A 22,939-nucleotide genomic window follows, 5' to 3' on the forward strand; every position below is an offset into this window, starting at 1 on the left:
TGGGGGGGGCGCGCGGCCTGGTGCGCGCGGCGGATCCCGCCGCTCGCGTAGCGCGGCCGCCCGGGCTCGCTGAGGGGGAGGCCCGGGCTGGGGGGGGGGTGGGAAACGAAGGCTCCCGGCCTGAGGAAACGCCGCCGCCATGAGCGTGGAGGCGTACGGCCCCAGCTCGCAGACCCTCACCTTCCTGGACACCGAGGAGGCCGAGCTGCTCGGCGCCGACACGCAGGGCTCCGAGTTCGAGTTCACCGACTTCACCCTCCCCAGCCAGACCCAGACCCCGCCCGGGCCCGGCCAGGCAGGGCCGGCCCAGGGCCAGGGGCCCCCGGGCGCGGGGCAGGGAGCTCCGGGCCCGCTGGAAGCGCAGGTGAGGGCCCGGCCGGGGGCGGCGGAGCGGGGTCCGGAAGGGGCGGGCGGGGTTGGGCGCTCGGGCCCGCCGGGCAGCGGGGGCCGCGTGTGGAGGGGCCCGGAGGCGGAACCGAGCGGGTTGTTCGGGGCGGAAACTCGGGCCGGCTGGCCCGGTCGCGATAGTTGTGTGGTTGCGATAGGGGGAGGAAAAGCCACCGGGGCCGGGTGTCACTTCGGGTCCTTTCTCCTTAAAACAAACGCGGGGTTGGGGGGTGTTTGCTCATCGGAAGTTGGGCGCTGAGGAAATTCGGTTTTTTACTTCCCCTCTCTAAAATACGCGTTAATTTCTTCTTGTTGTTACTGTGAATGTTGGTTTTTTATTTCAGTTTCCACTTTCTTTGCCGCACGGTTGTTGGGCTGGTTTGTTTGGGGGTTGTGAGGCAGGGCCAGGCCCGAGACAAGTTCTGAGCTCTGCTTCCTCGTGGCTCAAAAACAACTTTTAGTTTTGGGGTTTTTTATTATTACAACTGATGGCTGGTACCTAAAAGAAAATGAAATTGTGTTTATTTAGCAATTCACAGCTCGTAGGCAGGGGAGGAATTAGGATTACAGCTCCCAAGAAGTGCTGGAAATGGAGATAACAATCTCAGTGTGCCCGTAGTAAACAACAAAAACACCAAAGAACTCTCCCGTATTTTTAAAAAAGCCACACTTTTGTCCGGTTTGAAGATCGTGGAATACTCAGGCTCCTCACAGGAATCCCATTTTTAACCATGAAATGCCTGTGCATCACCCACGTGTTGAGGGATGAGTTCAGACAGGAGCTGAGAGCTCTGGGTGAGTTTTTATCCCCAAACCAACCATCCTGGGGCTGCTTTTGGTGCTTTTATTTGCAAAAGCAGCCCCAGCTGGGTCTGAGGGGAGCGCAGCAGCTCCACAGGTGTGCAGGGCAGCGCCCAGGGAGGATTTCCCCTGTCCTGGGGGCTATCCCAGCACAAATTAAATCAATTTTTATGCCTGAAAGTGCTCGGTGACAGCTGGGATGTGCTCAGGTCGCTGTGGTGGTGAGGCAGAGCTCAGAGTTTTGGGTTGTTTTCTGTTCATTTGCAGCTTTTAGATTTGGTAGAATTGATCCAGTTTGGCCACTGAGATCAGAATTATTTTCTACCAGCAGTAAAATCTCTGTGACTGTACATTAAAAGGGAATTTTAATCACATGTAATTTTAAACCTTTAATGGGCTGTGATCACTCCAGAGCTCCCAGTAGGGAATTTGTGGCCAAGGAGAAGAAAAACCACCCCAAAATCAGCCTCATAAGCTGAAAGTCCAGACAAGAGGATTATTAATTGGCCTTTTTTTTTGTCTAAACATGTTTGAAAACCTTTGAAGTCAAAGTAAAAAAAAATAAAAGCTCTGGAGAGCACCTTCAGTACTGGCTTTGTCTCCTGGCTAAAAGAAAGGGATTTTATGTTGATTTTTAAAAAAAAACAGGGTGGTTTTGAGTTTCTGCAAACTTTTGTGGTCGTCGTGGAGCTCATTTTGATGTCAGAAATGTCATTTTTGGGGAGGGACTCTGAGAGGTGGAGTGAAGTAAAACAAAGCCCAGGATCTGCTCAGACCTGCCCCTCTCAAGGGCTCAGGGCTGATAAAATCACAACATCTAGGGTTTTTAAAAGGTTCTGGGCAAAATTTTTGCTGCCCTCACCAGATAATTGAAGTTTGTCGTTCTTTTTGGCATCTCAAATAATGACTTCTCCAATTGATCTGGATTTGCATAATGAAATATTAGCCCTGTGATTATAATTAAAGCTAATTAAATAAAAAAAATTACTTAGAGCTGAGGAATATTGGGGGTGGAAACTTCTGCTCTGCTGTTTCTGGGGTCTTTTTAAAAAGATGAGTTGAGCAATGCAGGGCACCTCATGTTGTAGGAAAATTTGATGTATTTAGTTTAAAAGAATGTGTTTCCCCAATATATTTCATTAATAGTTTAATAGCGTTACAATTGATTAATGGTCGATAGCGAAAAGTAGGAGTAGAGCACAAACATTTTCTATAGGATACTCTATTTCCATTGTTTCCTAGAATAAGCAAACATAAGAATTGATTTTCTGAAGCGTTTTAGGAGGAATTTAAAATCCTCAGAGCAGGATTTTCAATTATTGTGCCACCACATCCCCTCAGAGCAGCTGTGGCTGCCCCTGGATTCCTGCAGTGCCCAAGCAGCACCCCGGGATCATGGGGGTGCCCCTGGAACCCCGAACCATCCCGGGGTCCCTGCAGTGCCCAAGCAGCACCCCGGGATCACGGTGGGTGCCGTAGGGTCCATTCCCACCCCAAACCATCCCGGGGTCCCTGCAGTGCCCAAGCAGCACCCCGGGGTCATTGGGGCGCCCCTGGAACCCCGAACCATCCCGGGGTCCCTGCAGTGTCCAGGCAGCACCCCGGGGTCATTGGGGCGCCCCTGGCTGGGCGTTAGGGTCCCTCCCCAGCCCAGAGCCCCCCGGGTTCTCTGCAGTTGCCCCTCCCTCGGTGTGGGTGAGCGCCGGGCCCGGGCAGGCTGGGTTCGGGCTGCAGCCCTAACAAAGGCTGGTTTGTGCGGGCCAGACCCGTCCTCTGCTCGGGTCCCTCCCGGGGCGAGGCTTTCCCAACTTCCTCCTGGGAAAGGGAAAGGGAATGGCCCTCGCTGGGACAGGGCAGGCACAAACGGCAGAGCTGCCTTTGCCAGCCGGCGCAGAATGGGGGTTTGGGGGTTCCCTGGCCTGTGGGGAGAATCCAGCAGCAGGGTGGTGCCAAAGCCTCGCTGTGGGGCTGTGAGCACTAATCCTGCTGGAGTTCAGGTGCGGCTCTGGTTGCAGCTTGGATGCAGCACCTGAAAGCAGAGCTGGCTGAGGAGCAGCAGGTGTACCCACCTGGGGACCCACAGGCAGCAGGATCCCACAGTCCCGGCCTGATTTGGGGTGGAAAACCTAAATCCTGATAGTCCCAGAGACAGAAACGCCTTCCACTGTGCCAGGCTGCTCCAGACCCCCTCCAGGGACGTTCCCAGGGATGGAGCAGCCCCAGCTCCCTGTCCCCTGCTGGTGTCTGTCCCTCAGCTCTGTCCTGGCCTGCTTTGTGTCCCAGGAAGGTTTTGGGGCCAGCACAGGAGCAGCCCCAGCAGTTTTTGGGAGCAGCTCTGTGGCACCTCAGTGTTCAGCCCGGAGCTGCCAAACTGGCCGTGCCAGGAGCTGCAGCCAACACTCTCTGAAGCAGAGCAGTGCCCCCTGGCACCAGCCCTGCCCGTGCCAGGTTCAGTGCAGGGCTGGCATCACACCAGGGTGCGCAGCAACCACTTCCTCGTGCACGGCCTGCCAAGGGCTGGGGCTGCTCTGCACAGCGCAGGTGACTTCACTGCTGCCTCCTGCCCTTGGCACTGCTGCCTTTTCTGCCTCAGAAAACCCCAAACGGAACCCAAACCTTGCTGCTTTTTTAAAAACACAAAGGCAGGTTTGTATGAGCACCCAAAAATGTATTAAAATCAACCAATCTTAAAATAGGAATGCCTGGGAGTGCTGGGAAGGAGTTCAGATCAACTCCAGGCTTTGAATCCCACCTGGGCCAGATCTGGCCTTGTTTATCTCCTCGGGAATGGCTCTATCAGTTGGAAATGGAGATTTGAGGTGGAGATTGGAAGAAATGGAGATTTGAAGTGTGCATTTATGTGCTGACACCTGTGCAGAGTCTGTTCCACACCGAGCTGGTGGGATTTGCCCTCACCCCACTCATGGGATTGTGGGGTTTGATTCCTTTTTCCATCTTCCCTTTTGCACTTTCAGTTCCTTTGGGCTGATTGTTCCTATTAAAAGGCAGAGCTTGGAGATAACACCAATAAAAGGCAGCCCATTTATTTATTTATTTTATTTTATTTAAATGCTCCTCATTTCATTTGCAGGGCTGGTGGCTTTGAGGGCAGGCCCTGATGGCTCAGGGCAAGTGGGAAGTTGGCTTTGGACTTTAACTCTTGCAATTGGCTGTTAAATTTTTAATGTGGATCTCTCTAAATGAGGAATAAGCTGAGTTTGCTTCATTACAGCTTGAAGAGGGCAACTTTTAAATTTATTTTTTGATGTCTTTTACAAAAGGTTTTGTGTTCTCAGCTTTCTGTCAGAATTAAGTTGCACCTCCCAGAGAAATTGCATTAAATCCAAGTTGTTCAAATATTGTATTCAGAGACAAAGGCCTTGAGTGATTTTTGTCCTATTTGGCTGGTTAGAATTTATAAATCAATCTTAACTTTACAAACATTGGGGTTACTAATTATCCCTTTGATAGGGAAATGACCCCAGCCCTCCGCTCAGCTGTGCTATGAATATCCCAGTCACTTTGGTGGCCCCTTTCCCACATTTCCCACTCAAAATTAACATGGATTAAGGTAAACTTATCCCTGTTCAGCTTTTGCTGGGATCTTGGCTAAAGAAGGCAGAGAATAAACCAAATGTTGGGGTCTTTCCCAACTCAGTATTGAGGTGCTAAAGCCTCTCAGGGCTGGAGAAATTAACCCAGGACACCAAGGGGCAGCAGCTGCAGTGGCCATGCCAAAATCCCAGTGTGACATCCACACCTCCTGGTGCTAAAAGTGCCCAAAAATGGAGTGAGTTTGGTCAGGAGAAAGGCTGGGGGTGGAAAGTTGCTGAGACAGCATCAAATGTTGCAGAGTTCTGTGATTCTGGCAGCCCATGGTGGGTACAGGAATAGGTGGGGGAAATTCCTGTTCCCAGGTGGATCCCTGGGATAAAAAGAAAGGTGAGAAAACAGCTGCTGGAATTGGTGAAATGGAATTTTGTTATGTAAGGCTGTGGAAAAATGCAACTGCAGAAAAGCAATCTCCCTGTTTTCGTGCTTATCAGTTGGAGTTCAAATAATCCTGTGAAACAGGAGGTGATGGAGCAGGTATTGACTGTGGGATTGTATGGAAAAATACAATCTGCAGGAAAGCAATCTCCTCCTGGAAACTGTATCCCAGTTTATCAGCTGGAGCGAAATAATCCTGGAAAACAGGAGCAAATGCTGGTAATGGGGATCCCTGTGTAATGGTGTGCATTTAGTGCTCTTGGCAGTGTTTTCTGTGGGGGGTTTTCAGTGCCACACGAGATTTGGGGTTCATTTGGGTGTGCACCCCAATCCAGGTGAATGGCCCTGATGGGATCCTGCAGAATGGAGCTGTGGATGAGAACGTGGCCAAGACCAGCCAGCTCCTGGCAGAGCTCAACTTCGAGGAGGATGAGGAGGACACCTACTACACCAAGGACCTGCCTGTGCACGCCTGCAGGTGGGGCTGCCAGAGGGCCCAGGGACAGGGGATGGGGAGCAGCTCCCAGAACTGTGCTGCTCCTCAACAGGTTTGGGAGCAGCTCCCTGAACTGTGCTGCTCCTGAACAGGTTTGGGAACAGCTCCCTGTGTGCTCCTGGGGCTCCTGAACAGGTTTGGGAACAGCTCCCCAAAACTGTGCTGCTCCTGGGGCTCCTGAACAGATTTGGAGCTGCCACGTCCACTTCTGGCCAGCTCAGAGCTCTCTGGGGGATAAATCCCAGGCTCAGCCACCCCAGTGATGGGAATATTAAATATTGAGAATATTTAATATTAAATTATTAATTAAATATTAAAATATTTGTGACTCACAACAGGAATTTGGCTCCTGTTTGGTGCTTCTCCCAGCACTGATGTTCCCCAGTTTCCATTCCCCTTATTTCTGTGCCCTGTAAATCCAGCTAGAGCTTGGATTTGGATTTTCCTCTCAGCAATAACCACTCACTCACTGCCTTTCCCTTTGCAATTGCAGCTACTGTGGGATCCACGACCCTGCCTGTGTGGTTTACTGCAACACCAGCAAGAAATGGTTCTGCAACGGCCGTGGGAACACCTCTGGCAGGTAAGGGATGGAACCATGAAACAGAAAAGTCAACTCTGTACCCATTTCCTCATCTTTTCACTGTCAGAGCATCCATGCACTGAGCAATGTTCCCTGCATGGATGGAGAGAGCCAGCCACAACTTTGTACCCATTTCTTTCACTCTCAGAGCTCCCATGCTCTGAGCAATGTTCCTTGCATGCATGGATGGAAGGAGCCACATCCTCCCAATGCGTGCCACAATAAATAGATTTATCAGTGTGTTACTAATTGCTAACAGAGGTGTTTCTGGTGTGAAAGTGCTGTAAATTGAGCTGTAATCTGAGCTGTGACCCGTGCTGTTTGCCTGCAGCCACATTGTGAACCACCTGGTGAGAGCCAAGTGCAAGGAGGTGACGCTGCACAAGGACGGGCCCCTGGGAGAGACGGTCCTGGAGTGCTACAACTGCGGCTGCCGCAACGTCTTCCTGCTGGGCTTCATCCCAGCCAAGGCTGACTCCGTGGTGGTTCTGCTCTGCAGGTCAGACAGGCCTCTGCTGCCTTTATAAACAGCAGCCCTTGCTTGCATTTTGGCCCAAAATATATTTTATATTCTGGTTTGCCACCCTTTTCCCTTCAGGTGGTCGCACAGAGTTCAGGGGCGCAGGTGGATAATGCAGCAAAGGGAGTTCTGTTGTGTTGGGCAAACATCTTAGTGCTGTAGTATTTTTTTTTCCTAAATTCTGCATTCCTTAATGGAAGGAAGGTGGTTTTCCCTCTGTTTTGAGCTTTGGAAGAGGCACAGCTCCATTCAGGAAGTGACTCTGGAGCATGGAACAGTGACTCTCACTCAGGGTGTTTTTCTCTCTGCTCACAGAGTCATTTGAGGCCACAGTAAATCAGAAATTGTTCTGACAGGCTAAGTCATAACTAAAAATTTATAATTGTGAGTGTTTTAATTGGGTGCTGTCACTGTGTGGTTGCTGGTAGAAATTGTATTTCTGTGGAGGAAGTTCTGTTTGGGAAATAAGCTCTTTTTCTGGTCTGTGTGTGCACAGTCCTCATGGAGTATAACCACCTCCAAAGGTGTCACATTTAATATTTCAAATGCATTGTCAGTCCTGGAAACACCCAAGCAACACTTCTCACAATACTGAAAGAAGAACTGAGAAATGGATTTTCCCAGCAGCCTGGGGTTGTTTTGCTTGGGTTTTCCCTGGTTTTTGAGCAGTTTCAGGGGCACACCAGCCCAGCTTTCACCCTCCACAGCAGACTGGTGTGAAGTCACAACTGCTGGCTGTGCTTGGTCCTGCAGGCAGCCCTGTGCCAGCCAGAGCAGCTTGAAGGACATCAACTGGGACAGCTCCCAGTGGCAGCCCCTGATCCAGGACCGCTGCTTCCTCTCGTGGCTGGTGAAGATCCCCTCGGAGCAGGAGCAGCTCCGCGCCCGCCAGATCACGGCCCAGCAGATCAACAAGCTGGAGGAGCTGTGGAAGGTACAGCCTGGCCTTTGAGGGGTTGGTTTCACCAGTTCTGGGGTTTTCGAGGGAGGACAAGAGTTCTAGGAGCTCTGGAAGGCAGAAATCCCCCAAGGTTTAAATCCTGCAGTGCCACAGCACTCAGAGTGTTCAGGGAATTGTTGAAAGCTTCACCAAGCTGAAAACCAACTTTCCTTGCTCATATCAAGACTTCCAAATAGTTCTGCTTTAAGTGGTGCAGGGAAATGTTGCTCATTCAGTTATGGGGTTTTTGAGAGGTTTTTTGTGCATCCTTTAAAATTTTAACTGGGTTTAATACGATTTGTAATGCCCTGGTGTAGCTTTAAGGGTGGTTCCAACTTGATATCACTCCCAGTATTAGTAAAACACAATTTTAGCAGTCCTGCTGTCAATTTTATACTTCACAGTGTGAAACAAAACATCTCTGCTTTTATTTCCAGGAAAATCCATCTGCAACCCTCGAGGACTTGGAAAAACCTGGTGTTGATGAGGAACCCCAGCATGTCCTGCTTAGATATGAAGATGCTTATCAATACCAAAATATATTTGGTCCTCTGGTCAAGCTTGAGGCAGATTATGACAAGAAACTCAAGGAATCTCAGGTAAAATATGTGAGATTTTCCTTTTGAGGGACTCCTGACAGTGCTGGGGTCAAACACGGAATCACAGCACCCTGAGTGCAATAAATAAATAAATGTTGGAATTGCTGTGGTGTAGCAGCACTGGGATATCAGCAGTGATGGTGCTGTGAGAGCAGGGAGAGGAGAGGAAAACCCTCACACTGAGGGGTTTTAAGAGCTTGAAACATTTGGGAACTTGTCACCTTTGCTGTGCTCAAGTTTTCCTTCCCAAACACCACCTTGTGTCCCAGAAGTGCAGCTGTTTGTTCCCCTCAGAAGCTGCAGGTCCCTGCCAGGGCAGTGGGAGTTCTGAGAGCTCCTGGAAACATTTCCTGGGTGTTTGAAGAGGGGGAGAATTCCACAGCTGGTGAGCAGGACTTTGTTTCTCATCATTAGCTCTCAGAACAGAATTCACCTCTGCAGGTGCTGTGAACTCAGCACAGGAATGAACACAGATTTTGGTGACATGGGAACAGAAAGTGTTGTCATTTCTGCACTGTTCTGAAGCACAGGACTGTGGTGGTTGGCAAACAATTCTTCAGGAAAATAAAAGCTGCTCTTTTCTTTACCCTCAGACCCAAGATAACATCACAGTCAGGTGGGACCTGGGCTTGAACAAGAAGAGAATTGCTTATTTCACTTTGCCAAAGACTGATTCAGGTGAGGACACCTGGGCTGTCTCTTTGTCAGGGGTTTTTGTACCTTCTGAATAAAAGCAGAGTTCAGAGCACTCTGAGGCTGGCCTGGGGAGGCTCTGGAAGGGTTTTGTGGTTGCTCAGAGCTTTTTTCCCCTTTTCCTTTGTAGACATGCGCCTCATGCAGGGAGATGAGATCTGCCTGAGGTACAAGGGAGACCTGGCCCCCCTCTGGAAAGGAATTGGGCACGTGATCAAAGTTCCTGACAGTATCCTTTACTTGGGGAGCCTCAGCAGGGCTGCCCAAAGCTGGAGTCAGTAACAAGCCATTCATCATCTCCAAAAGTAATTTCTGCTAATTTAAAATTTGGGGTGGGTGGGGGAGGGAACTGCTGGAGAAAATCACCAAAATTGGGGAGAATAAAATTCAAAATTTTGCTCGAAATTACTACTTAACGAGGTTCTACAGATTATGGTGATGAGATCGCCATCGAGCTGAGGAGCAGCGTGGGAGCTCCCGTGGAGGTCACCCACAACTTCCAGGTGGATTTTGTGTGGAAATCCACTTCCTTTGACAGGTATGGAGGCTGCACCTCACAGCTGGGCAGGCACTCGCTGTACACTTCTGTTCTTTGCCTTCACTGAGCGTTTTCCAACCAAAGAGTTTGTGTTGGTTTGGCAGCAGCCACCAGAGATCCCAGTGTGTGGTGAGCACCTGGTGCCTGGTTCAGAAATGGAATTAATGCGCAAAATGGCCAGTTGTTCTCATTTTGAAGGGTTTGTTGCAAAGACATCAAAGGGAGAAATTTACCTTATGTGTAATAAGAATTGAAACAGAAGAAGAAAAACAAGTTTATAATTGAGCTTCCTGAAATTGCTTTAAACTGTTAAAATATCAAAAATTGGCTGTGGAGCCCACAGGCTTCAGCCAAGTCTGTGTTTGGTAAGCCAGGAGTTGGCTTCTTATCCTATTATTAGAATTTCCTATTGGTAATAGATCCTATTACTATTATCTCCTCTGATCATATTATTTTATTCATTATGGCTGCAAATTTACTTCAAATCTTGCACCTAAATTCCTGTCACAGGTTCTTGCACCTGAAATTACTGTCCCAGATTGTGTCACCGAAGCTGCTGTTCCTGTCCACATTTTCTGGGAATACCTTGTAATGTTCACGTGGGGAAAAAGCAAAATCTGAGTTCTCAGAGTGTAATTTCTGTGATTTTAATTCTGTTAATGAGTGTTGGCCATTGTTCTCTTTGCCATTTGTGTCTGATACCTGCTGTAGGACACCTGAGGGTGCTTCACACTGATCTTTAGGAATGATTTTCCTGCTTTTCCTTTATTTCAGGATGCAGAGTGCTCTGAAAACGTTTGCAGTGGATGAGACCTCAGTGTCTGGGTACATTTACCACAAACTGCTGGGCCATGAGGTGGAAGATGTCATCATCAAATGCCAGCTGCCAAAACGCTTCACAGCCCAGGGACTCCCTGATCTCAACCACTCTCAGGTAACCTCATCTCCTCTCTGTGCCCAGGATGACAGAAAGGATTTATAAATAGAGGTTAAACAACTTAAAGCCTGTGCTGGGAATGTTAAATAACAATAAATATTTTTTATTTTTTAGGTTTATGCTGTCAAGACTGTCCTGCAGCGTCCTCTGAGCCTTATCCAGGGTCCCCCTGGCACTGGAAAAACAGTGACATCAGCCACCATCGTGTATCACCTGGCCAGGCAGGGCAATGGGTGAGACCTGCTCTCTGAGCCCTTATGCATGAGCTTGAGTCATGCAAAGAATCACCTTGATTAAAAAACAAAAATAATTTGTGTCATTGAACTGTACTGTCTGGGGAGACTTGGGCTCATTGCACATAATACCCTTCCCCTGCATATTTATTGATGTGTAACTACTTATATTTTATTGCAAGTCTGGTGGAAAGAAATTCCAGTTTATTGAGGTTGTTGGCTGATTTTGGCAGGCCTGTGCTGGTGTGTGCCCCCAGCAACATCGCTGTGGATCAGCTGACAGAGAAGATCCACCAGACTGGCCTCAAGGTGGTTCGTCTGTGTGCCAAGAGCCGCGAGGCCATCGACTCCCCCGTGTCCTTCCTGGCCCTGCACAACCAGATCAGGAACATGGACAGGTGAGCAATGAGGAAAGACCTCTGGTTTTGGTGTTTGTGTTGGGCACAGCTGACGGGTGCTGTCGCTGCAGTACTGCTGTTTGCTTAATGGGTTTATTTTACTTTAGTTAAAAATCACTTGCACTGCAATCCTACAGAGTTGTTTGGGCTGTAAAGCAAAATTCCTGGGTTTTTTTTCAGCATGCCAGAGCTTCAGAAGCTGCAGCAGCTCAAGGATGAGACTGGAGAACTTTCCTCTGCTGATGAGAAGCGTTACCGGGCGCTGAAACGCACGGCGGAGCGGGAGCTGCTCATGGTGAGGGCCTGGGGCTGATCCCCAAAAATCCCTGGGACTGTTCCCTCCAAATCCATGCTGCCCCCATCCCCGTGCCCCCATCCCGTGCTAACCGTGCTCCCTGCTGCCCAGAACGCCGACGTGATCTGCTGCACGTGTGTGGGAGCTGGGGACCCCCGGCTGGCCAAGATGCAGTTCCGCTCCATCCTCATCGACGAGAGCACGCAGGCCACCGAGCCCGAGTGCATGGTGCCCGTGGTGCTGGGGGCAAAGCAGGTAGAGCCCTGGGGTCCCTGAAAAGGGTTTGGGAGCACAGCAGGACCAGCACTGAGCAGCCACCTTCCAGTGCAGGCACACAACATTCTTCATTTTCTAGAACATAAACTTACCTGACTTCATTCGGGCTCAGCCCTCTTCATTTTGGGGTTAGCCCTGTTCACTTAGTGTTAGCCCTCTTCATTTAGGGTCAGCCCTGCTAGTTTCTGTTTCCATGGCCTGGAGGGTCATGATGCTGTTGGAACAATCTGGAGAGTTACCAAGGTCTTTATATTAAAATGATCATCTGAGAAGACAGTGACACTAAAGGTTTCTGAGCCTTTGGGGAGAGCTTTAGCCTATCACAAGTTGGAATGATTAATTCCTAATATGTCAGGGAATGGTTTAAACTGACAGAGAGTGGGTTTGGGTTTTATATTTAGGGGAAATAGTTTCTGTGAGGGAGGGGAGGGGCTGGGATGGAATTCCCAGAGAGGCTGTGGCTGCCTCGTCCCTGGGAGTGCCCAAGGCCAGGCTGGAGCCACCTGGGATGGTGGGAAGTGCCCCAGGGGTGGCACGGGGTGGGATTTAAGATCCTCCCATCCCAAATTATGATCCCCCATTTTTGTAGGATATTTCTGTTATTCCAAACAACCTCCAGGCACCAAACTGAGCTCTCCCCAACCTCCCCACAGCTGATCCTGGTGGGTGACCACTGCCAGCTGGGCCCTGTGGTGATGTGCAAGAAGGCAGCCAAGGCTGGGCTGTCGCAGTCGCTGTTTGAGAGGCTGGTGGTGCTGGGCATCCGGCCCATCCGGCTGCAGGTGCAGTACCGCATGCACCCCGCGCTCAGCGCCTTCCCCTCCAACATCTTCTACGAGGGCTCGCTGCAGAACGGGGTCACTGCAGGTAAGGGGGCTCTGGGGCAGCCTCCGCAGCAGCAATGGACTGTGGGGACACAGCAGGGAGCAGCACTGAGCAGCCACAGTGCCGGTGTAGGCATGCCAAGTGTTTCCCTTTTCATCACAGAAACCCGGCTGAGTTCACTTGGGATCAGCCCTGTTCATTTGGGGTTAGTCCTGTTCATTTTGTGATAGCCCTGTTCACTTGGGCTCAGCCCTGTTCATTTGGGCTCAGCCCTGCTAGTTTCAGTTTCCATGGCCTGGAAGGTGTTGGTGCTGTTGGAACAATCTGGAGAGTGAATATGATTTTATATGAAAATGATATCTGAAAAGAGAGTGACACTAAAGGTTTCTGAGCCTTTGGGGAGAGCTGCAAATCTTGAGCAGGGATCAAAGCAGGCATTCTCTCATCTGGGTTTGGTTTTTTTAATAAAAAAATTTGCATCACGCTTCATTTTGAGGCTCTTTGATATGGAAATTGACGAGTGGTGTTGCTGATTTGTACTGCTCCTGTTGCTGTGCTCCTCAGCTGACAGGGTGAAGAAAGGCTTTGATTTCCAGTGGCCCCAGCCTGACAAGCCCATGTTCTTCTACGTGACCCAGGGCCAGGAGGAGATTGCCAGCTCAGGCACCTCTTACCTGAACAGGTGAGCTCTGGGGTCTGCCCTGGCCGCGTGCAGGGCAGGGCTGGTGGCTCCTCGTGGATCAATCCTCACTTGTGGTGTAATAAAAGCCTCCCTCAGGGCTTGCAGCCCCAGCTGCTTTTCCCTGGGCTCCTCTCACAGCAAACCAGGAGGAAAATGCACCGCCTCACCTCACTGGGTAGAGAAGGAGCAGGCCATGATCAAGTGCCTGATGTGGGTGAATTTGGGCCAGCAGGAATTGCTGATCAAGTCACATTTTGAATTCCTGTAACTCCTCAAGCAGAATCCTGAATCTCAGATTTACTTCAAAAGGGATGGAAATGCACTTTTTTTTTATCCTATCCCTTTTTTCTGCATATTCAACCTTCAATTTCAACAAATAAATGTAAAATCTGCTCCTCTTGGGTCATGGTTGTTCACGTGCCTGGCAGGAAAACCAGCCCAAGTTGTGAACAAAATATCAGTGAGATATTTTTAATCTCAGTCTGTTTCCTGAGCTGCATGTGCAAGACTGGATACAGTGGAGCAGATTGTGCACAAACAAACAGCACAATGCCTGGCTGATAGGGGGCATTGACATTCAAAACATTCTATATTTAAAGCTTTAAGATAAAGCAGCTGAAGGATCTGGGGGATGTTTGGAATGATGGTGATTGTAAAAGTTCCTTGTGTACATTTAACTGCAGCAAGAAATCCCATTTGGAGTTCAGGAGGTTTTGCTGTTTGTTGTGCAGTGCTGAGGAGGGGGAGGTGAAGTCTGTGGTTCTGAGGCCTTTGGGATGTTGGTTTTGGCCCAAATTCCTCTGTGCATGTCCAGAGTGAGGAGCTGGAGCTGAATTAATTGCAGTGCTTGAGCAGAATTGATCTTTCCATTGAAGCACCCTCACGTGGGAGCCTTTTAAACCCCATTAACTTGCTAAAACCTGAGCCCTGCTGGCCTGACCCTCCTTGTCCTGCTGTGCCCCTGCAGGACCGAGGCTGCCAATGTGGAGAAGATCACCACCAAGCTGCTCAAGGCTGGGGCCAAGCCCGACCAGATCGGCATCATCACCCCCTACGAGGGCCAGCGCTCCTACCTGGTGCAGTACATGCAGTTCAGTGGCTCCCTGCACACCAAGCTCTACCAGGTACTGCTGCACACAGCCCAAAAGGAAATCCTCAATGGTTTTCATTTTTATTCCATCTTCAGGCTCAGCCTTTAGGATTTCTGAGTTGGTTTTGGTTAATACTGATCAATTTTTGAGTTGCTTTTGGTTAATATCGATCAATTTTTTGAGGTTTTGAGTTGGTTTTGGTTAATATTGATCGAGTTTTTGAGTTGGTTTTGGTTAAAATCAAGGAGAGGAGTTAGGAGGTACCCATGGGAACAGGGGAAGGAGGAAAGCCTGCTGAAATCTCTGTGGAAAGAGGTTGTAACAAATCCTGTGAGACACAGAAGGGAGAGGTCACTGTGGAAAACCTTGTGCCTTCATCAGCCCTCGGTGCCAAGGGACGTGCAGGAAACCAAGCACATAAATCCTGCTGGCCACACGATTTATGTGCTTGGGAACACATCCTGCCAGCAGTGGAACTCCTCCACCAAACAGAAAAATGAGCTGCTACAAACAGGACAATTTTGTGTTCAATATGATCTTGTTTTGCAAGATTGAGAACTTGAGCAGTGTTTTCACTGCAGGGAAACTTGGTGGAAATATTTTTCCCTGTGCCAGGAATGATGTGTCCCTCTCACTGAGGTTTCTCAGAGCTAATTTGGATGTTTCATCCTCCAACATTTTGGAACAGTCAGAGCTTTTTGGCAACATCCTCAAGCAAAGAGCTGCTTCGCACAGTTTTGGGAAACAGGAGGACCATAAAGCTGAACATGAAAGGAATTTCTCCTGAACTGAGAGTCCCTGTTCCCCTCTGGGGCAGCTGCTCAGTGCCCAGAGGAATTACCAAATCACTCCTCCCTCCAAATCAACATTTTTCTCAGCTGATGGAAGGCTCAGTGCTGGCCAGGCCCTTTGGCAGTGCCTGCTGGTGGCAGAGCTGTTTTGCTTCCGTGCCTGAGGTGTTTTCCTGTGTTGCAGGAAGTGGAAATTGCCAGTGTGGATGCCTTCCAGGGCAGGGAGAAGGATTTCATCATCCTGTCCTGTGTGAGGGCCAACGAGCACCAGGGCATCGGCTTCCTCAACGACCCCCGGAGGCTGAACGTGGCCCTGACCAGAGCCAGGTGGGGCAAACCGGGCATGGAGGGGTGCAGGGACAGGACACAGGGAGTGCCTTCCTTGGGGGGACTGGGGAAGGAATTCTTCCCTCTGAGGGTGGGGAGGGGTTGGGGTGCAGTTCCCAGAGCAGCTCTGGCTGCCCCTGGGTCCCTGGCAGTGCCCAAGGCCCGGCTGGAGCAGCTGGAAGGGGTCCCTGCCATGGCAGGGGTGGCATGGAGGAGCTTTAAGGTCCCTCCAACCCAAACCATTCTGTGCCATTTTTATCTCTCATCTCAGCCCCTGCCACCATCTGGCATCAGTACATTGGGGAAGTCCTTCCCATTTCCAGCACAGATCCCTTCCTTTCATCTGCTGCTTTATCACTTCCACAGCCATTTTGTGCCCATTTGGGTTTTTTTGATGCTTCTGATTGCAGAGAGGCTGAGGTGGAGCCCAGCATGGTGCTGCTTGGCTTCCCTGCTGTTCCCAAGCCCCAAATCGTGCCCTGGGGGTTTGGTGGGACACAGAGTGAGCCTGAAGGAGGAACTCTGTGCTGCTGCAGGAACTGCAGCCTCCTCCCAGGTGTTGAGCCACATCTGGAATGGCTGCTGTGAGCAGTTCCAGCTGCACCAGGCTCCTCCTGCAGCTCCCAGAGAGGAGAACCCAGGGGCTGCTCTGTTCAACATCCTTGTAACAAATCCCCCAGTGAATCGTGGTTCCTCTGTGTGCACAGGTACGGGGTGATCATTGTGGGCAACCCCAAGGCCCTGTCCAAGCAGCCCCTCTGGAATCACCTCCTGAATTACTACAAGGAGCAGAAGGTGCTGGTGGAGGGGCCCCTGAACAACCTGAGGGAGAGCCTGATGCAGTTCAGCAAACCCCGCAAGCTCGTCAACACCATCAACCCTGTGAGTGACCCTGCTCCTGACAGCAGCCAATTAGCCCTGACGCCTTAATTAATCCTGAATGGGCGGGATGAGGCACCCACACAGCCTCACACCCCCACGGGTTTCCATTTTTGCTGCCTTTTGGTGCAGCGTGACTGCAGGGGAAGCAGCTGCTGCTGTCCCTGGGCTGAGCAAGCTTCATCATTTCTCTTTAATTGCAGGATTTTATTGGGGGTACGTCTTGAGGTGAATGAAATGAAATTAAGGAACTGGTTTGTGTAGAAAGGGAAAACTCACTTTTAACCCTCAAGCTGCAAGTGTTATACAAATTACTACTGGGGGAGCTTGGCAGCCACCAGAGGACAGTGAATGGAGCAAGGGAATTGCCAGGGCCTCAGAATAGACTGAAAACTCATCAAATGTCTCACAGCTTGGGACAGGCTGCTGGAAAATCTTACTTTGGGTGTTCAGGATGTGGCTGAAATAATAATTAAAGGTTTTCTATGTGTTAGAATTAATTTCCACAACATTTGCGCGATCTGGGGAGTTTTATGGATTTTTACCCAAAATAGCTTCCACTGAGGTTGCAGTGCAAGGTTTTCTAGTGGGGAAAGAATGAGGATGGATGCTAATTGCCAAAATCCCTGCAGGGTGCCCGTTTCATGACCACTGCCATGTATGATGCACGCGAGGCCATCATCCCCGGCTCTGTCTACGACCGCAGCAGCCAAGGTAAAGGAAATCCCCAAAATTCACTTTTTAAAGGTTTATTTTTCCCCTAACCAGCCACTGAGGGGTCACATCTTACACACTTCAAACTTTGAAACTTCTTAAGAGCTTTTAAACTTGTGCAGATTTTGAATTTGTAAAGGTTTGAACTTCAAACTACAGAAATGGAATTTGAGAACTGGAAGTGATGGAATTTGAAGGCTGAAAATGTTTGGGACAAATTTGAGGGCTGAAAATGTTTGGGATGAGTTTAAGGGCTGAAAATGGATTGAATTTAAGGACTGAAAATGTTTGGGATGAAGTTGAGGCTGAAGTATTTGGGGTAAATTGGAGACTGAAGTGTCTGGGATGAATTTGAGGCTGAAAACGTTTGGGATGAGTTTGAGGTTGAAATCTTTGGGATGAGTTTGAGGGCTGAAAATGGAACAAATTTAAGGACTGAAAATGCTCAGGATGAATTTAAGGACTGAAAATGCTTAGGATGAATTTGAGGGCTGAAATGTTTGAGATTTAATTTAACAACTGACAATATTTGGGATGAATTTGAGAGCTGAAAGTCTTGAGCCTGGATTTGGCTCTCTGTAAATAGAATCAGCCTGACAATTGCAGAGCGGGTGCAAACTGAGGGGAAAAGGAGAGTGAGCAGCATTTCAGGGATCTCAGGTGGTGCTGTGAGGAGGAGGAGCTGTGGATGAGCCTGTGTTAGGTGGATTTATGGAATGTCCTGGTGTGGAATCGGCAGCGAGGCCGAGACGCTGCTGCCTCCTGGAGCAATCCCTGCAGCCCCTCCTGTGCTCTCTCTCCCCAGGGCGTCCATCCAACATGTACTTCCAGACCCACGACCAGATTGGGATGATCAGTGCTGGCCCCAGCCACGTCACTGCCATGAACATTCCCATCCCCTTCAACCTCGTCATGCCCCCCATGCCGCCCCCGGGCTACTTCGGCCAGGCCAACGGCCCCGCTGCAGGTGAGGGCACACCAGCCTGGGGGCACCGGGGGGTCAGGCCGTGCCTGTCAGGCTCTCACTGCTCCCGGGGCTCTGTTGCAGGCCGTGGGGCTCCCAAAGGGAAGACGGGCCGTGGCGGGCGGCAGAAAAATCGCTTTGGGATCCCTGGCGCCAGCCAGTCCAACCTGCCCAACAGCCAGGCCAGCCAGGACGTGGTGTCCCAGCCCTTCTCGCAGGGCCCCCTGACCCAGGGCTACATCTCCATGAGCCAGCCCTCTCAGATGAGCCAGCCTGGGCTCTCCCAGCCGGAATTATCCCAGGTGAGTGGAGTTTGGGATATCAGGAGCTTTGCCTGGGGTTTGTGTTGGTGATCCGTGCCTGCACCTCCTCCCTGCTGAGGGAAACGAAACTGAAACTGCTCTCAGTGGCTCAGCTGCAGCGTTTGCACTGCACTGATGGGGGCATGGAAGGGAAATGTTGCCTCAGCTGACAAACAGCTCAGAAACCCCTCAATTTAGGGAAATTCTGCACCAAAAAAAGCAGATTTAAAACACGCAAATGCTCTCAGCTATATGGTTAACCTGGTTCTGCCTTGCACTTGAGCTGGACACTGATGCTGAGGCTTCCCTCACCTCTCCCCTTGCAGGACAGTTACCTTGGTGATGAGTTTAAATCCCAGATTGACGTGGCGCTGTCACAGGACTCAACTTACCAGGGGGAACGAGCTTATCAACATGGTGGAGTGACGGGACTGTCACAGTATTAGAGTGTAAGCACCCTTGTGCCCCTCCCCTGAGCCAAACTGTCCCCATGCCCTGATTTAAACTGTCTCCTCCCCTTGATTTAAACTGTTCCCTCCTCTAATTTATACTGTCCCTTCCTTGATCATAACTGTCCCCTCCCTTATTTAACTATCCCCTCCTCCTGGTTTAAGCTGTCCCCTCCCTGGTTTAAGCCTGGCTGGGTGAGCAGGGCTCCCCTAACTGAGCTCTCCTTGTGCCCCCAGGTTGAGGAAGAAGAGCTAAGCTTGTGTGGAGCTTAGTTCATCAGCATTTTATTCTGGGTAATAAAAAAAATAAAATAAAATGGATACCTGTTTTCCACTGCTAAAACTGAAGCACCACTGTGTGAGAGCAACAGGAGAAAGAAACCAACCAACGGAGAGGAGAGAGAGAAGAGAGAGGAGCGCGCGAGAGAGGAGAGAGCCACTGCTGGAGCTCACTGAGCCACGGAGCCTGAGAGAGGAGAGAGAGCCCTGAGGAAGGAACTCACCCAGCAGAGTGCTCAGCTGAGTCCCCCCAGCTCCGGAGAAGGGCCTTAACAAAGCAGGTTTCACTTCATTCCATACTTCTCTTGGCGAGCAGGGCATTATTAACCTTTCAGAGCAGATGGGGAGAGGAAAACCCTCATCTCAGAGTTGGGCTCGTTTTGCGAGGGTACTGAAAACATTTTAGCAGGAACTGTTTACATTTTAGAAGCAGAGTGTCTGAGAGAAAGGGGGGGAGAAAAAAGGAGAGAGAAAGTCCCTGCCTGGGTGAGAGCCAGCCAAGCAGAAATCAGCTGCTGCTCAACTCTGAGGTGCAGGTTTTGTTGTCCAACACTGGCTCTGAAATTTGTTGTCATCGTGTCGCCCACATTCTGAACGAGGTGGTTTTAAAGAGATTCTTTCAAAAAGAGCACTGAATTTTTTAAGAAGTTTTGTCTCTGAATTCTTAGTGGTGGACCTGGGAGATTTAGATCCTTGTTCTGAGAAGCTTATATTACAAAAAAAAAACTTAAAAAAAAACAAAACAAAACAAAAAAAAAACCGTTTCAAACAAAAATTAGAGCACCATCCTTGAGAACTTTCAGTGTGATTTCAAGTTGCAGCAATCAGCCTCTTCTTCCTACATGGGATAGGTTTAGAGCGAGAGGAGCCTGCGTGCTCGAGCAGGAGGGTTTCAAAGTGTTTTCTGTATGCTTTAATTGGCAACTGTCTGGACTCTACTCTGTGAAAAACAGCCTTTCTGTAAGATGAACTTTATGCTTGAAAGGGGACGGGTTCCTGTGCCCTTCGGCCCTGGAGGGAAGGTGCAGCCAGGCCTGCTTTGGTCCCCGCAGCCCTGGGGAGGACCGGTGGAAATTGGGGATTATTTTGGATGGAAGGGAAGGCTCCACGCCATTGCAGGAGCAGGACGGACAAACGGACAAAGCAGGCAGGTGGTGGAAGGTGGTGGCCTCTGAGAGACAGAGCTGGGTTTAGTTTGGGAGAATGGGTCAGGCTTTGGGGTGTGGAGCAGGAGAGGACAGAGGGAGGAGTTGGAGCGAAGCTTCAGGGGAAGAGAGTTTGTTCAAGCTGTGCTTTGTGCAGCAGAGCTGTGAGCCCAGCTGGGAGCAGGGCTGGGAGGAGAAGCCATCCACGCTCTGAGGTGTGTGAAACACTCACAGGGAACACTTGGGAGCTTTTCATTTCTGTCAGGACCTTTTCTAGGAGCAGCACAGAGACAAGTGATTCCTCCAGCCCCGTTCTTAGCAGATCTTGAGTCAGAGGAGCCTCTACCTCCCAACTGGGCAGCAGCAGCAGCAGAGATTGATCAGAGCCTGGCTGTTCTCAGCCTGAGTTTAGCTTTACACTCAAAGGGCTCCAAGTGTTTCTAGTCCTTTTTTTGGGGGGGGAAACTCAAATACCTCTCATCTGAATGTACTTAAACAAACAGCTCAGAGCCCCTTTTGTACCCGGGGAGGGGAGACCCTTCCATTGCTGTCCTTCCTGCAGATCCTGCCCTGGGTTTGCTGGACTTGCCCCAGAGCAGCCCTGGTGTGGAGCACCCCCAGCCCGGGGGGGAGCTGCAGAAACTGCAAAAACCACAAAAATCTCAACTCACAAACCCATTCTTTTCTCATCCAAAGCCTCCAGAGTTTAGATTCTAAAGCAGTGAAAGAATGGAGACACAGGCCACCTTCCTTCCTCGTGAGATGGACTTGTTTTATTTATTAACATTGCCGAAGGGCTTTTTAATTTTTTTTCCTTGGTAGGCAGCGTAGTGGCGTAGATTTTCGGGTAGGTTTAAGCTGAACCCCTCTGTGCAAAGCTTTCCATGAGTATTGTAGCCCCCTCCTCTGCCCTCACCCTTTATTTCACTGCTGGGAATGCTTGCCTCTGCTTCGTGCTGGTTTTTTCCTTTGTAGCAGTTCAAACTCTTTTTGAGTTCTACAAATCCAGACATCAGTGCTAGCACGGTGTTAAAACTCTTTTCTTTTTTTTTTTTTTTTTAATTAATTAATTTTTTTGTCTCAGTTTTGTTTTAAAACCTGTTTGTCATCAATTAAAAAAACCAGAAAAAGAATAAACAGCTCTTGCATTCAAGGTGGCCCCTAAGTTTCAATGAGGAAACCATGCAACGTTCATTAAAGCTTTAGTCTGATTGTATAAACTTCAAGTTTATTACTTTTTTTAAACACAAGACTAGTACAAAAGTGGGGGGGTGTGCATAGCAGAGGGGGTGAGCGACTCGACTGGGAGAACTGGGAATACTGGGAAGGGCCCCAGGGTGTGGGGGGAGCTCCCCCTGCCCTGCAGCAAACACAGGAATGGCTTTGCCCTGCCAGCCTGGGGCTGGGGGCTCCAAGTGGCTCTCACTGCCCCCAGGGTGGCACAAACCCGGGAACACTTCGAGGTTTTCTTCTTCTGCCCATCTAAACTCATAATTGAATGGCTCCTGCTGGCTGGAGTTAAGCCCTTAAAACACTGAAATGGAGCAGAGCAGGGCAGGGTGGGAAACAGCAGGACTGGGAATGGGAATTCAGCTCAAGCTGCTCCAGGCTGGCTCTTCAGCTCCACGATTTGGGTGTGAAAACAACAACAAAAAAAAAACCATCCCAAGGCTCCACATTTTGGGTGTGAAACCAAAAATCTCCATCCCAAGGTTCCACATTTTGGGTGTCAAAATAACAAAAAACCCATCCCAAGGCCCCCCCAGTGGTTAAACCCTCAGTGCTTCCCCTGGGGGAGGAGGTGGGAAAACCATCAGAGCTCAAGGAGAAAGCAGCAAAAGAAAAACCCCAAAGCTGCACTACGGCTTCACAGTTCAAAATAAAGAGAAAAAATTCAAGTCTAACTGGGATTCCATTGCCCCAAAATCCCAAAATCCTCGCTCTGGTGGTTTCCACTTCAAAGCTCAGGGATGGGAATGGCCCAAATTGGGGTCCCTGGTGCCCCTCGGGGACACCACAGAGGGGCTGGGGCTGCCACGCGGCACAAAACCCAACAAATGCACCAAAAACAACCCGGAACAGCAAAAATGTGCAGAGCTCTGAGCCCTGCCCTTGCCTGAGGCTCGGCTGCCACCTGGGGACACGCAGGGGACAGCCCGGGCTCATGGATTTGCTAATGAGGTAAATTAATACTGACCCAGGCGGGCTGCGAGGGGAGAGAGCCACTGAAATCCCAGCGGATTTCTTGGGTAAAATCTCATTTTTTTAGGTAAAATCTCCATATTTTTTAGGGAAAACCTTCATTTTTAGGCAAAACCTCCACTGCATTTGGCTACCCAGCACAAGCCCTGTTCCCAAACCAGCCCATCACCAACCACGCTCTGAGAGCAGCTCCCACAGCACAGAGAAAGCTCCTGCCCGGCTCTGCCTCCCCTGGGAAGGGATTTGCTCACCCCATCCCTGTCCCTGCAGCTGGACCACACCGCAGGGAACCCCAGCCCCGATTCACCCAGAAAAATCATTTATGCCCTGAGAAATCTGCAGAGTTCAGCCAAAAGCCCCCAAAACCTGCAGCCCTGGGGGTGCCTGGCACGAACAAAGGGGGAAATTTGGGATTCACAGCCAAAACCCCAAAAACCTGCAGCCCTGGGGGTGCCTGGCACGAACAAAGGGGGAAATTTGGGATTCACAGCCAAAACCCCAAAAACCTGCAGCCCTGGGGGTGCCTGGCACGAACAAAGGGGGAAATTTGGGATTCACAGCCCGGTGCCAGCATCCCCTGAGGAGAAGGGACCCAGCACCGAG

General features: G+C 50.1%; 1 protein-coding gene across 2 annotated transcripts; it reads left to right on the top strand.

Annotated features, from left to right (window-relative positions):
* Positions 1–115: 115 nt before the first annotated feature.
* On the top strand, positions 116–19,767 carry UPF1 (UPF1 RNA helicase and ATPase). Of its 2 annotated transcripts, none has more exons than XM_058820917.1 (24): positions 116–364; positions 5,514–5,656; positions 6,168–6,257; positions 6,589–6,756; positions 7,531–7,711; positions 8,155–8,316; positions 8,910–8,994; positions 9,140–9,238; positions 9,430–9,547; positions 10,322–10,481; positions 10,599–10,717; positions 10,951–11,115; positions 11,296–11,410; positions 11,522–11,665; positions 12,340–12,553; positions 13,076–13,193; positions 14,161–14,317; positions 15,260–15,402; positions 16,110–16,284; positions 16,914–16,995; positions 17,801–17,962; positions 18,044–18,261; positions 18,588–18,710; positions 18,948–19,767. In XM_058820917.1, exons 1-23 carry the CDS (start codon positions 140–142, stop codon positions 18,705–18,707), a joined length of 3,363 nt encoding a protein of 1,120 aa, XP_058676900.1. In that variant the 5' UTR covers positions 116–139; the 3' UTR covers positions 18,708–18,710; positions 18,948–19,767. The 2 variants fall into 2 exon arrangements, with proteins under 2 accessions (XP_058676900.1, XP_058676902.1); XM_058820919.1 differs by having other exon boundaries at positions 9,439–9,547.
* The last annotated feature ends 3,172 nt before the right edge of the window (positions 19,768–22,939 follow it).

The sequence above is a fragment of the Ammospiza caudacuta genome, chromosome 28 (assembly GCF_027887145.1).
Source record: "Ammospiza caudacuta isolate bAmmCau1 chromosome 28, bAmmCau1.pri, whole genome shotgun sequence".
Classification (NCBI taxonomy): Eukaryota; Metazoa; Chordata; class Aves; order Passeriformes; family Passerellidae; genus Ammospiza; species Ammospiza caudacuta.

Excerpts from the sequence above, each read along its gene's own strand:
- UPF1 (XM_058820917.1), top strand. The coding sequence starts at position 140 with ATGAGCGTGGAGGCGTACGGCCCCAGCTCGCAGACCCTCACCTTCCTG. Across the intron at positions 7,712-8,154 it reads AGCTGGAGGAGCTGTGGAAG|GAAAATCCATCTGCAACCCT; the intron begins GTACAGCCTGGC and ends TTTTATTTCCAG. Across the intron at positions 11,411-11,521 it reads CGGAGCGGGAGCTGCTCATG|AACGCCGACGTGATCTGCTG; the intron begins GTGAGGGCCTGG and ends CCTGCTGCCCAG.